The sequence below is a fragment of the Macaca nemestrina genome, chromosome 16, assembly GCF_043159975.1.
Source record: "Macaca nemestrina isolate mMacNem1 chromosome 16, mMacNem.hap1, whole genome shotgun sequence".
Taxonomy (NCBI): Eukaryota; Metazoa; Chordata; class Mammalia; order Primates; family Cercopithecidae; genus Macaca; species Macaca nemestrina.
Genome location: NC_092140.1, coordinates 100,776,124 through 100,790,959, shown reverse-complemented (window position 1 = coordinate 100,790,959; position 14,836 = coordinate 100,776,124). Strand labels below are relative to the sequence as shown.

The 14,836-nt window shown below is 40.3% G+C and overlaps 1 protein-coding gene across 6 annotated transcripts in view; it reads right to left on the bottom strand.

Moving 5' to 3' along the window:
* Positions 1–14,836, bottom strand: part of LOC105490231 (myotubularin related protein 6) — a 112,676-nt gene that overhangs the window by 69,615 nt on the left and 28,225 nt on the right. For 4 of the 6 annotated variants that reach the window (XM_071081523.1, XM_071081525.1, XM_071081522.1 and 1 more), the window contains exons 3-7: positions 9,742–9,904; positions 7,812–7,969; positions 7,503–7,631; positions 2,640–2,774; positions 1,249–1,362 (exon numbers count right to left, since the gene is read on the bottom strand). In XM_071081523.1, coding sequence (XP_070937624.1) covers positions 1,249–1,362; positions 2,640–2,774; positions 7,503–7,631; positions 7,812–7,969; positions 9,742–9,904 — 699 coding nt within the window. The remainder of the gene's footprint in view (positions 1–1,248; positions 1,363–2,639; positions 2,775–7,502; positions 7,632–7,811; positions 7,970–9,741; positions 9,905–14,836) is intronic. The other 2 variants (XM_071081524.1, XM_011755653.3) reach the window with 1 other exon arrangement.

Genomic DNA, 14,836 nt, shown 5'->3' with positions numbered 1-14,836 from the left:
TCTTTAGCTATTAGATCAAAATGTTGTCAGTGGTCCCCTTAGGATCTGTCATGCTGAATTCTTCCAGGCTAGGATTTCATATAGTATGTTAACACAATTTATTAAAAATTCTTATGAACGTGGATAAAACGGAGCCTAAATTAGAAGAAAAGGAGCTCTTCATTTTGTGGATTTGACCTCAGTTTGGTAACAAGTACAGTTAAATTGTATCCTACTGACTGTAAAATCTACAGTTAGATGTTAAAAAATGCTTCCACATTACTACTTGATTTACATTTAACTAGTAAAACAATCAAAGAATGATATATTTTCTGTGAAGATAATTATATAAATAAGAGCTACGAGGTCCTGAAAAAAAAATCACTGTATCAGACCTCATCTTCAAAAATTCTCATATTACAATAACCTTTTATATCTAATATTATCTAAAAAGTGTTCTAGAATTTTTCTTATAAGAGATATCACCAACACTCTCAACTCCTAATAGTCTTTTATTTTTAATAAAAGATTATCAAAGTTATCAATTTCAATTTTTAAATGATAATAATAATAATAATTATTATATATATTTTTTGTCACTCAGTCTGGAGTGCAATGGCACGATCTCGGCTCACTGCAACCACTGCCTCCTGGGTTCAAGCAATTCTCCTGCCTCAGCCTCCCAAGTAGCTGGTACTACAGGCGCCTGCCATTGCGCCGAGCTAATTTTTTATATTTTTAGTACAGACAGGGTTTCGCCATGTTGGCCAGGCTGCTCTGGAACTCCTGACCTCAAGTGATCCACCCACCTCAGCCTTCCAAAGTGCTAGAATTACAGGTGTGAGCCACTATGCCTGGCCAAATAATAATTTTTTTTTTTTGAGACAGAGTTTTGCTCTTGTTGCCCAGGCTGGAGTGCAATGGCGTGATCTCGGCTCACCACAACCTTCACTTCCCAGGTTCAAGCGATTCTCCTGCCTCAGCCCCCTGAGTAGCTGGGATTACAGGCATTCACCACCATGCCCGGCTAATTATGTATTTTTAGTACAGACAGAGTTTCTCCATGTTGGTCAGGCTGGTCTCAAACTCCTGACCTCAGGTGATCCACCCGCCTTGGCCTCCCAAAGTGCAATTTACTCAACTTAATCTCTTCTTCTGTTTTCTAAATTATCTTTTGTGAAATTGCATAATGATGAGAATCACTTCTAAAATAGTGACCATTCCCTTCACAAAGCTGCCTAAAAGCCACTTGCGTTCTATATTGCTCACTCGCTTTTTCTCATTGCTCTCTCTTATTTTCTCATCATTCCGGATTTTTGAAGAAATCCTCACTATAATTCTGCCAATGTCCTTTTGTGTAGCCCACCAGCTCTGCATGCGACGCTATAACAAAAATTAAAAGTAATGTTAGCTATTACCACTGAGGATTTTAATTATTTTAGTTTCAGGATCCTATATGAATTGCTTGTTTAACTATGTTAATAAAAAGATGGGACTCTGACATTTGTCCCAATGATAACAATTTGGCCCCATAGCACAGATGCCTAAGAGAACCCAAATTCCTGTTCACTATTTACAATTCTCTGGTTCAAACTCTTTCCTGACTTAGTTGTTTTCCTTATTTTCTTGAATATTTCAAGCTAAAATCCATTATTTTAGCATAAAAATGTTTTGCCAATTGAAAATTCTACAAAAAAGAATAATAAGAATTTAGAATGGGCGCAGTGGCTCATGCCTATAATCCCAGCACTTTGGGAGGTCAACTGAGGTGGGTGGATCATTAGAGGCCTGGAGTTCGAGACCAGCCTGGCCAACATGGTGAAACTCCATCTCTACTAAAAATACAAAAAATTAGCCAGGCATGGTGGTACGTGCCTGTAATACCAGCTACTCAGGAGGCTGAAGCAGGAGAATTGCTTGAACCGGGCAGGCAGAGGTTGCAGTGAGCCGAGATCATACCACTGCATTCCAGGGTGACAGAGTGTAACTCTGTCTTAAAAAAAAAAAAAAAAAAAAAGAAGAGTAACAATTTATTTTTCACAACACACATTTTATTATTTCTTCACAATAACATAAGATTTAAATACTAGCAAGAGTTCTCAATATACAATTCAGCTTTCCTGAAATTATATATATCAGAAGACATAAGAAATCACCATGAGTTACTCAGAAATTGGTCTTCTAAATTGGTATCCTTTAAATAAAGGATTGATTTCCTTAGTATGATTAACCTTAGTTAATTTATTTTTTTTTTTTTTTTTTTTTTTTGAGACGGAGTCTCACGCTGTTGCCCAGGCTGGAGTGCAGTGGCGCGATCTCGGCTCACTGCAAGCTCCGCCTCCCGGGTTCCCGCCATTCTCCTGCCTCAGCCTCCTGAGTAGCTGGGACTACAGGCGCCCGCCACCGCGCCCGGCTAATTTTTTGTATGTTTAGTAGAGACGGGGTTTCACTGTGGTCTCGATCTCCTGACCTTGTGATCCGCCCGCCTCGGCCTCCCAAAGTGCTGGGATTACAGGCTTGAGCCACCGCGCCCGGCCCAACCTTAGTTAATTTAAAACTAGGATTCAGATAGTTTATATATGGGCAAGTTTATTAGCTCTCATTAGTAAAGTAATAAAGATAATTAAACTAGCAGACTGTACTGTATTTAAAATACATACTTTTGGCCTGGTATCCATGACATACATATAGCGATTAACTGGATTGGCTTTACTAATGGCTTGAAGCAAATGTTCATCCTCCAGGCACCTGGCACTGAATCCAGAGAGTGGTTGACTACATCGACAAATGGCAGCCTATTTTTTTAAAGAACAGAAAACAGATTATGCAAATATCTCTAAAACGTGTCTTTAAAAATGCTTACAAGAAAAAAAGCCAAAAGTGTTAAAATCAAATATAACAATTAGGAGGCATTAACTTTAAGATCCTCTTTGAATTAAATACTACTTCAATATCTTGACATTCTCTAAGTTTTCCCAATATTCTCTTCTCATAAGAAAACTACCTCCTTATCTAGTTTGATTTAAAAACCCTGGATCCTAAGAACTAACACCCAGTCAATTCTCTGTTAAGTAACCTTCTGTTAAGTAACCTTCTGTTAAGTAACCTACTGTTAAGATGCCTGCATTCTGCGTTCCATTTAGATTACAGGATACTTCCAACTGACGTTCAAGTAAAAGATTAGTCAATAAAAATAGAACAAGAATTTTTAAGTAGCATCATTAGAACTTTTACTTTCTAAAGGCTTTAAGATCTCTAATTAGAAATCAGCAATCTTAATATAAAATGAGAAAAATAAGCTTCAATTCAAATTTGGGTTAAAATACAGTCAATCGAATAGCGCAAGAATATCTATAAGTAGTGAATGGTTGGATTCATTATTTACTGTTTTTTGTTTGTTTGGTTGGTTTTTGAGACAAGGTCTTGCTCTGTTGCCCAGACTGGAATGCAGTGGTGCGATCACAGCTTACTGCAGCCTTGACCTCCTGGGCTCAAACAATCCTTCCAACTTAGCCTCCAGAGTAGCTGGGACTACAGGAACACACCATTGTGCTTGACTAATTTTTGTATTTTTTGTTAAGACGGGTTTTTGCCATGTTGCCCAGGCTGGTTGTCAACTCCTGGGCTCAAGTAATCTGCCCACCTCAGCCTCTCAACATGCTGGAATTACAGGCATAAGTCATCATGCTCAGCCTACTATTGTTTAAAGTCCTAAAAAAAGATTTAAAAGATTTAGACCCATATACTTTTTCTCCAATGCAAAACAAAAATACATACAAATTCACACAATTGCATATTTTAAACTCACAAAATAAAACCATGAAAATGATAAAATAGTAGAAAATGAGTATTGCCTAATTAAATTCTTTTCAGACCTACTTTCTGATTTGTTAAGTTGTTCACTGAATAACTATTTTCAGCCCAACTTTCCAATAAACAATGTTTACACATATGGCTGTGTCAAGACAGGCCATAACCATTTAACCTCTCTAAGATTTATTTGTGAAAAGTAGATTAGAAATTTCTGTCTAAACCCTTACCCCTTTGCCTCTGCTCCTTCCCAAAATCCAAGTCAGGTTCTAATAAAGAAAGTTCAAATGTATAAAACCACAGGGACAAAGAGAATGGGAAAAAAGACATAGAGATGTCAATAAAATCTGGGGAGATGATAGCTGACTAGCAAGTGATACCCAATTTTACAGGACAAAGAAAGCTGCTAACTCCCTTAAGTCAATAAGAAGCAAGGTATTTTGTGCAGCAAAATCCCAAAAGGCTCAAAACCTCTGAAGGCTTGAGCAGGGATATAACTGAAAAAAAGGAGAACTGGTGGCTGTCTGCATGAGGGCTAGCTAAGACCACCAGACTCCCTTACCTTGAAGACAAGGTTTATTCTATGATGAGGATGAACCTGAAGACTCTATCGACAATACACACAGCTGTGGGCAGGGGTGAAGCCCTATACTCACAAAAACTAGGAGCATTCAGTAAAGTCTACGTAACAAAATGTGAGATCCTGCCACCACTCTTTTCACCCTTGGATCACGGCCAGATTTACTATACACATTGGGACCAAAATGAGAGGTTTCTTCTTTAAGGAAACCAACTTATACAATAGAAAGAATCCCAAAGCCAGGCACAGTGGCTCACACCTGCAATCCCAGCATTTTGGGAGGCCGGGGCAGCTGGATCACCTGAGGTCAGCAGTTCGAGACCATCCTGGCCAAATGGTGAAACCGTACCCATCTCTACTAAGAATATAAAAATTAGCCAGGCGTGGTGGCACATGCCTGTAATCCCAGCTACTATGGAGTCTGAGGCAGGAGAATCACTGGAACCCAGGAGGCAGAGTTACAGTGAGCCGAGATTGTGCCACTGCACTCCAGCCTGGGAGACAAAGTGAGACCTTGTCTCAAAAAAAAAAAAAAAAAAGAAAGAATCCCAAGATTCAAACCATTCCTGCACACAAACTTCAAAACAGCTTAAATATGAGAAGTTGGCCAAGAAACAGGTATTTGAAAGACATGAAAGACAAAAACACTAAATAAACAGAAAAAAATGGAACTCTTAGCAAAACAATAACTAATGTGGGAAGCATGTTTTAAAACTTTAACATCCTCAAAGAACTAAAACATCACATCCAAGAATAGAAAACTATCTTTTTTTTTTTTTTTTTTGAGATGGAGTCTCGCTCTGTCACCCAGGCTGGAGTGCAGTGGCCAGATCTCAGATCACTGCAAGCTCCACCTCCTGGGTTTACACCATTCTCCTGCCTCAGTCTCCCAAGTAGTTGGGACTACAAGCGCCCGCCAACTCGCCCGGCTAGTTTTTTGTATTTTTTAGTAGAGACGGGGTTTCACCATGTTAGCCAGGATGGTCTTGATCTCCTGGACCTCGTGATCCGCCCGTCTCGGCCTCCCAAAGTGCTGGGATTACAGGCTTGAGCCACCGCGCCTGGCCAGAAAACTATCTTAAAAAATTTCAGAAAATAGGAAAAGCTCTCAGATATTAAAAACACTACAGCAAAAAAAAAAAAAAAAAAGGATCTAAGACACAGACTGGAGATAAGGTTGAGGAAATCTTCCAGAAAATACAAAAAAATGAAAAATAAAGGAGAAAGTTTTAAAAAAAGAAAGTAGAAGTTTATTCTACAAAGCCCAATTTTCAACTAATAAATTAAAAGTACAAAGAAAATTAATAGAAGAGAGGAAACTATCAAAGAAATAGAGAAGCAAATTCCCAAAATTGAGACCTGAGTTTCTAGATGAGATTTAAAAAGACATTACTGTGAAATTTCACAACAGGGAGGGCACGGTGGCTCACACCTGTAATCTTAGCACTTTGGGAGGCCTAGGTGGGTGGATCACTTGACATCAGGAGTTCAAGACCAGACTGGCCAACATGGTGATACCCCATGTCTCCACTAGAAATACAAAACCAAGTCTCCACTAGAAATACAAAACCAAGTCTCCACTAGAAATACAAAAATTGGCTGGGCGTGGTGGCAGGTGCCTATAATCCCAGCTACTTGGGAGGCTGAGGCAGGAGGATCGCTTGAACCTGGGAGGTAGAGGTTGCAGTGAGCTGAGATTACGCCATTGAATGTCACCCTGGGCAACGAGCGAAACTCCATCTCAAAAAAAAAAAAAAAAAAAGGAATTTCAGAACACTGGGGAAAAAGAAGATTCTAAAGGTTCTCAGAGAAAACAAAACCAGGTCACAAAGGACTGGGAGTCAGAAATGGCATAGAATTCCTCAACTTACTTGCTGAGAGACAAGGAAGTGACTTACCCTCTTTGAACTTCAGTTTCCTACTTGAAAGTCACAGGTAATTAGTAAAGCCTACCTTACAAAGTCAGGAAGACATGCATATAAAGCATTTAACATACAGTGCCTCCTGGCCTTCTATTAGCAGGCTACAAAGGTTAAGTTTTACTAATATAAGCAAACCTTATTACAGCATCTCACTATAAAGATGCCTCCTCCACTGCTTCATGTTGCAAAACCCTTTTGATTTGAGTTTACTATTAAAATGGGACTCTGAAATGCCCTTGGTTCTCTCCCTTGTCTCAGCGGTCATCTTATCAAAACTAACTGGTTTTCCCAAATATAAGCAGAATCAAAAGAGAACCACAGGAAAGAAAGAGGATCCTATCTGTTAACTAACTGTATTATTTTCAAGTCACTGCTGGAAGGAAGGGAGGGTCAAGAAAAGATGAAAAGAAGTATGAAAATTTCTATATTTGAGTAGTTTTGTTTTAAATTTGTGAAAATGTAATTAAACAAAAAGGCAGTGCTTCTCCATTAGCAATCTTTTAATGTAAAAAATAGTGTTCTTGATCCAGGCAGTGGCTCACATCTGTAATCCCAGTATTTTGGGAGGCCAAGGCAGGCGGATCACTTGAGGTCAGGAGTTCAAGACCAGCCTGGTCAACGTGGCAAAACCTCGTCTCTACTAAAATTAGCCAGGCATGGTGGCATGTGCCTGCAGTCCCAGGTACTCAGGAGGCTGAGGCGCAAGAATTGCTCGAACCAAGAGGTGGAGGTTGCAGTGAGCCAAGATCGTGCCACTGCACTCCAGCCTCGGCAACACAGCAAGACCCTGTCTCAAAAAAAAAACAACAAGCCGGGCACGGTGGCTCAAGCCTGTAATCCCAGCACTTTGGGAGGCTGAGACGGGCGGATCACAAGGTCAGGAGATCGAGACCATCCTGGCTAACACGGTGAAACCCCGTCTCTACTAAAAAATACAAAAAACTAGCCGGGCGAGGTGGCGGGCGCCTGTGATCCCAGCTACTCCGGAGGCTGAGGCAGGAGAATGGCATAAACCCGGGAGGCGGAGCTTGCAGTGAGCTGAGATCCGGCCACTGCACTCCAGCCTGGGCGACAAAGCCAGACTCAGTCTCCAAAAAAAAAAAAAAACAAAAAAAAAAACAAAAAAAAACCCCAACAAAGTGTTATTTAAGATACTTAACCCTGAAGATGAGTTATACCTTATTTCTAAAATCAAAAGAAAAGCATCCTACCTCCTTATCTTGATGATAGTAGGAAAGAACTGGGAATCTTCCCTTGCTCCGGAACTTGGAACTACCAACAATGATGGGTTTGCTTGCTATCCGGGGAACATACAGTTCTCTGGGGTACGTTTCACAAATCTGTAAATATGAAACCAAACATAACCATTGTATCTCAGTTCAAAACCTCTTTAAACACCTTGAAACCTTATTAAACGCAAGAACAGCACATTTCAGTACACAGACAACTTGCTATGCTGACACTCTCTAACCCTCTGCTATTAACATTTTCTGAATTTCTCCAAAACGTTGTTAAGGTACCTTATAGTCCCGGTTGGCATCAGACAACTGCCAGTGAGAATTTGGCACTCCCATCCTCTTATATTCCTCAGCGAGATCAATGAGCTGCCAGCCTTGTAGTCGTTCTGAATCATTTTGTTTGGGATTATAAGAAAATGCATAGAGATCTTCATATTTTGCTACAGAATACAAAATTTTAAGTGTTAGGTGCAATTTATAAGACATACTACAAATAAATGTAATTTTTCAGTTTTTTCCTTCATTTTTCTCTTTACAATCTTCAAAGAGATGGCTAATACCTGAATATATTTGATATTCAGTATGCAAATGATTATACCTAAAAAGCACACATATCAATCTGAGATGGGATTTTTTGTCATCAGCAAAAGTAAAGCTAATAAATACAGTTAGACTTACATGTTAAATCCTCTACTGCAGTATTTCTTTTTCTTAAAAGTAAAATTATAAAGACACTAATAGACATTTTCCACTAATCACTTTCCCATATGAGATGTAAACTAGACTAACGTTATAATGAGAAGCTAGAGACAGCATATAGAACATGAAATTGCATTATACATCCCTATCGGACACTGTCAACTAAAAACAGCAACTGTTGCACAGAGCTCTTGAGGCGCTTTGGAATCATCTTTACTATAAACTCTGGCTTGAGACAATGGGATGTTACAGGCTTATGTCCTCAGAGAGAAGAATGAACAAAGACCTGCTCTGAGACCACTCTTGTAGGCAGCAATCCAGACTGCTCAACCGAAATCCAGTCCAACACAGAATTCAAGTCATGCTGGGGGAAGGAAGTCACCAGATCCACAGGGCATAAGTAGTGATAAGATTCTTCTTTAGTGGCTCACGCCTGCAATCCCAACACTTTGGGAGGCCAAGGAGGGTGGATCACAAAGTCAGGAGTTTAAGACCAGCCTGGCCAAGATGGTGAAATCCCGTCTCTACTAAAAATACAAAAATTAGCCAGGCGTGGCAGTGGCTGCCTGTAATCCCAGCTACTCAGGAAGCTGAGGCAGGGAACTGTTTGAACCTGGGAGGCGGAGGTTGCAGTGAGCTGAGATGGCGCCACTGCACTCCAGCCTGGACCAGAGAGTGAGATTCCGTCTCCAAAAAAAAAAAGTTCTGGCCGGGCGCGGTGGCTCAAGCCTGTAATCCCAGCACTTTGGGAGGCCGAGGCGGGTGGATCACGAGGTCAGGAGATCGAGACTATCCTGGCTAACATGGTGAAACCCCGTCGCTACTAAAAATACAAAAAACTAGCCGGGCGTGGTGGCGGGCGCCTGTAGTCTCAGCTACTTGGGAGGCTGAGGCGGGAGAATGGCGTGAACCCGGGAGGCGGAGCTTGCAGTGAGCCGAGATCACGCCACTGCACTCCAGCCTGGGAGACACAGCGAGACTCCGTCTCAAAAAAAAAAAAAAAAAAAAAAAAAAGTTCTTCTTTAGGACTGAACTCAACCTTACTTCTACTCAAATAGAATTCACCCTCTCTTGTTTCTCTGCTCATCTTCTGTATCTCCCACTCAAATCTATTAAATATTTTAGTCCCACTGCTACCAAAGGACCTTGACCTTCCTTAACTTTTTATTTGTAATATCAATTTCCAAGTCATTCTCTTTGATTGTGAAATACCCTCTTAAAAAATATGTTGTGCTACTTGCTATCAATAGACTTAAAAGATTAATATAAAACTGTGGTTTTGTAAGTCTCTACTATAAATGCTTTACTTTTTCCTTACCATTACCCCTTCCGATTATACCATTCTTAGATCAATAGTTTCTAATTACTTTCAGGCCAATTTGGGGGAGATAGAGTACACAAGAACCTGACAGAGTATAAAAGGATAAAATAACAATAATAAAACATTAAATAAAGTATCTTAGATAACCCATCTCAAAGTGAGCATGCAAGCTTTGGTCTCTAAGAACAATACCTTGTTTTGACAGTTGTAGCAAAGAGTTGTAAATATCATGGCAATCTCTTTCTCTGGGAACAATGAAATGCACGGTTCTGAAGTTCTTGCACTGAATCACAAGGGGACATCCAGAAGTAGTCAAAGCAAGTTTCTCTACTGAGGCAATATGGTGGTGTAATATCTACAGCATGAAAAAACATCCCGGTCATCAACATGGAAAGCACTGAACATTCTCTTCCAGAATGCATAAGTTTAAGAATGTCCTCCTCAACAAAAGTGGCAAATGTTACATACTCACTCAAACTTCAAGTTTTTTTTTTTTTTTTTTTTTGAGACGGAGTTTTGCTCTGTTGCCCAGGCTGGAGTGCAGTGGCCGGATCTCAGCTCACTGCAAGCTCCGCCTCCTGGGTTTACGCCATTCTCCTGCCTCAGCCTCCCGAGTAGCTGGGACTACAGGCGCCTGCCACCTCGCCCGGCTAGTTTTTTGTATTTTTTAGTAGAGACGGGGTTTCACCATGTTAGCTAGGATGGTCTCGATCTCCTGACCTCGTGATTCGCCCATCTCAGCCTCCCAAAGTGCTGGGATTACAGGCTTGAGCCACCGCGCCCGGCCTAACTTCAAGTTTTTAAATGACTGAATGCCCAAGGCAGAAATATGGGTGTCACTCTGATCCCTCCTCCATCTCTCCACATACTCAATACATTATCAGACCCCGGGAACTGCATCGCCTACATGTTTCTGTAACCTATCCACTTCTCTCTCTCTCTACTGTCACATCCCTAGTTGTAATGTCCCCACTGTTTCTCACCTGAACTACTATAGATAAACAGCCTCCTAAACGCTCTCTCCATATCTACGCTTGACCCTCTGATCCATTTTCTACAACACAGTAGTGAATACTGAAAAGCAGACTAAAAAAAGGAAGGCAATCTCGTCATTTCAAGTCCCTCTCCCGATCACTGACTATGTTCTAGTGACAACAGCCTTCTTTTGGCTCTTCAAATGAACGAAGCTCCTTCACACATGGTCAGATGCTCCCACTAAATGGAATACTGTAACTCTACATCTTCATCTAAGAACTTCTAGGCACATTTCTGGCCTTTGCTCAAAACTCATAATATCACCAAAAGTGTAGCCTGACATGCCCCACAACCCTTCCCAAGTAAGTTAGGCCCCCTCCCTTTTCTTACTGCAGCTTAAGCTATACTTTCCCTTCATAGTGATGGCAGCAGCAGCCTGTCTGGAGTGGCCACTGTGAGGATGCCAGCTGCAGTGGGGGAGGTGCAGCCAGGGTTGCGTGCTCTGCAGAACAGGCAAGACCTGGGAACAGGTGATCCCAGGGTAAGCCCCATGCCCTACCGAGTTGGCAGGGCTGGAGCCACACTCCTGGGCACAGCTGCAGCCGCCCAGCCATGGCTCTGGACCCAGGCATCCCTGCGTTCCTGGGGGCCTAGGAAACCCCCTCCCCCTGCAGGTTCAAAAGTGCCTGCTCCCGCTCCCTGGCCTCTTCCCACTCCCATTGCCTGCTCTGTGGCAGAGCAAAGCTGTGGACATGTCCCGACAGCCCAGCCCAGGTACTGTCGTGACCTAGCTGGGTGTTCATGTGCTTGGGGCGGCACTGACACACCAACCCCTGGCTGCCTTGGCCCCTCCGGAAACTACTTCTGAGGCTGAAACTTTGGGTGCCCATGAGCACAGGAGGGAGGCCCACGGCCTGCGGGTGGCATGGTGCGGCGTTGATCAACATTACATCTCCAGCACCTAACACAGTACCTGGAACATTATAATTGCCCCCCTCAGATCAAAAAGCTTACAAATGTTATATATCACACACTTCAACTTTAATTTTTTAAATGTGAATGCCCAAGCCAGAAATATGGATGTCATCCCTGATACTTCCTTTATCACAATAAGAGTTTACTAAATGAATGAATAAAAAGTCCTACTATAAACTCAATATTTGATGGTATTTTAAACATATGCTTACCATTCTCACCTACTACCAATAATATTTTGTTTGCTACTAAAAATGCCTACTGTTTCTTAATACCACTCCTATTAAAATATTTATAGAAAACTTTTCTGGAGAACAAAAGACCAAGGCTCCTAATCATGGCAAGAGATCCATTAATCCCAAATTAATCTAAAAATTCAACATAAATTTCAGTTTAAAAATTCCAATCTGCTTTGTTTTGTAGTGAGTGAGGGATGATTATTTATATAATACACATATATAATTATAATATTATGTTAATATTATACATATTAAATCTAAAGTTCACCTGCGAAATTAAATGCACATAAATAATCAAGAAAAGCTTGAAAAACAATGAGAAGCAGCTGTCAACGGAAATTAAAACTACACAGAGAACAAATAATTAACACACACATACATATGTAGCCCTTACTTATGGCTAAGATTCAGCACCATTATCACTTATATTAATGGGACTCCGCTACTAAAAATGATCTAATAATAACATTTAAACAGAGAATAAGGAACAAAAGCTAACTATAGTATTACAAGTTGAGAACCCCTATCCAAAATGTTTGGGACTAGAAGTATTTCAAATTTTGGATTTTTAAAGATTTTGGTATATTTGCATTATACTTATTATACTTATCAACTGACATCCCTAATCTGAAAATCTGGAATAGCATTTCCTTTGAACATCACGTCAGTGCTCAATTTTTGGATTGGGGATATTCAACCTGTATATCACTGTTCTGATTTTAACTATAAAGACCCAAAAGTATATGCAGGAAGAAAATGATAAAGAAAACTGGTCCTACCACTAACTAGTTATGTGATCTTGAAAACATAACCAACTATAAAGTGAGAAAAAGGATATAAGGTTGGTAAGGCCCCTTCTGGATCTAAAATGTTCATTTCTATGGCTCTAGTATACTAAACAAACTTCATTTAGGGGAAACATAGGGAATATACTGATAAGAAAGCATTTAAAAGACAACAATAGGAGAGTAGAGAATAACACAGTTATCTTTTTGCTGCCCCTCAAACTATATTCCTAGCAGCTGAAGGAATAGCTATATGGAAAGCCTTCATTTATATCTCTACGGGATGGATAATAGAGAAAATACTGAAGTAAGTGGACAAAGGAGGGGTAGATGGAGTGGATGATACTATGACTAATTATTTCAGAAGGTACTGCTAGGTAAAATTCCTGGCAATTCTTGGATTGGTAAAATTTCTGGCAATTCTGGATGGAGAAGGGATCCAGTGCTTCTAGGGAATACAACGTCTCTGAGATCAGTATCTCAAGTGAGTTTCCTTAACAGCTGATATGGAATCATATATCAACTGGTCAGCCTTCTTCAGGAATCAGAAGAGTACAATCAAAGAGAGAAAGAGAAGAGTACTGTATGTGCAGTACAGGGGTGTACCACAGAGCAACATGAATCTCTGGACAGGGAGGCATAATTGACCTCTAATCTTGATTCTACAGCTTAGAAAAATAGTATGAGCAGCTATGATTTACTGCCACTACTATGTTTTAGGCACAGATGTTTTTCGTACTTTCTCTCATCTAAGATTCATGAAAGTCCTACATGATGACGGATGCTATATACCCATTTTATGTGGGTGTTAAGCTCGAAAGTTACATACTTTTTGGCAGACACTGTTGGTCTGCCATTCCTCCCCACCTTCCTTACTTGCAACACCCTTTTCCCTCAAGAGATCCAAAATACTAGGGTCTGCATTCTCTGCCTCCTTTTCAGGTAGGAGCAGCCAAGTGTCCGGATTTTCAAACAATCAGAGGTTAGGGAAAGTCGGCTGGGGGTCCTTCTGAGAGAGCCTCTCCTCCCTGATAAAAGGAGAGGGGGCTACTGAGGAAAGCCTACCCACCTCTCCTGCTTTGCAAGGTTTGGTACCATGTTCAGTCAGGTATTCATTTACTTACAACCAAAAGTACCCTGACATAGTCGCCCAAGCAGTGAACAGCAGAGCTGACATTTGAACCCAAAGCTACCTGACAACACAGCCTACATGAGCTCCTTTTACTATGTTACACTGCCTGGGTAACACTGAATGAATTACCACTTCGCGGAGCTTCAGCTTCTTCATCTATAAAGTGGAGGTTCTAAAACCTGGCAGAGCTAGTGGCACAGAAACATGCTCAAGTCTCTTCCTCTCAAGCACAGAGACACAAGCCCCATATTCTAACCCCCTTTCCTACTTCTTTTTCTGCTTAGCACTTACCACTATGTATTTTACTTATTTACCTATTTATTGGTGACGTTATTCATATCTCTCAGCACTAGAATGTGGGCTCCATGAGGGCAGAATTCGTACCTGTTATTATTGGCTATTGTTTCCAAAATATCTAGAATAGTGATATGAAACACACTGTAGATGCTCAATAAATGTGTGCTGAATGAATAAGTGAATGAATTCTAAAACAGAAAAGGAAAAACAAAGAGTCCAAAATAGCCATGGCAATTTTGAAGAACAAGTTGGGAGGGTATGCTCTACTTGATATCAAAATTCATTTAAAAGCTATAGTCAATAAAACAGTGTGGTACAGTGTAGTCAGTATACTAAACGAATAGAAAACAAAACTCAAAAGCAAAGCCTCACATACATGGAAGATGCTTTTATGACAGAGCTGGTACTAAAGATGAATGAAATGAAACAATCAATAAATGGTGCCAGTCGTCTATAAGAAAAAATAAAAATGAATCCCTATTCACGTCATACGCCAAAATATTTCCCAGATGTATTAACAACTTACAGGATCAAACTTAAGCTTTTAGAAGAAAATATAGAAGAACCTTTATGACTTTGACATAGGAAAGGATTTCTTAAGTCACAACAGAGCACAAACAAAGAAAAAAATGAAAAATCTATAATATTAAAAATATAAACTTTAACTGAAAGACACATAAAAAACACAGAACACAAGCCACACACTGGGAAAAGCTATCTATGTCACACACATCTGACAAAGCATTATAACCTAGAACTCTTTATTTCTTTTCTTGAATAATACTTTTTTTTTTAATTCAGTGGGTACATGTGCAGGTTTGTAATATGAATATACTGAATGATGCTGAGGTTTGAGCTTCAACTGAACCCATAGCCCAGATAGT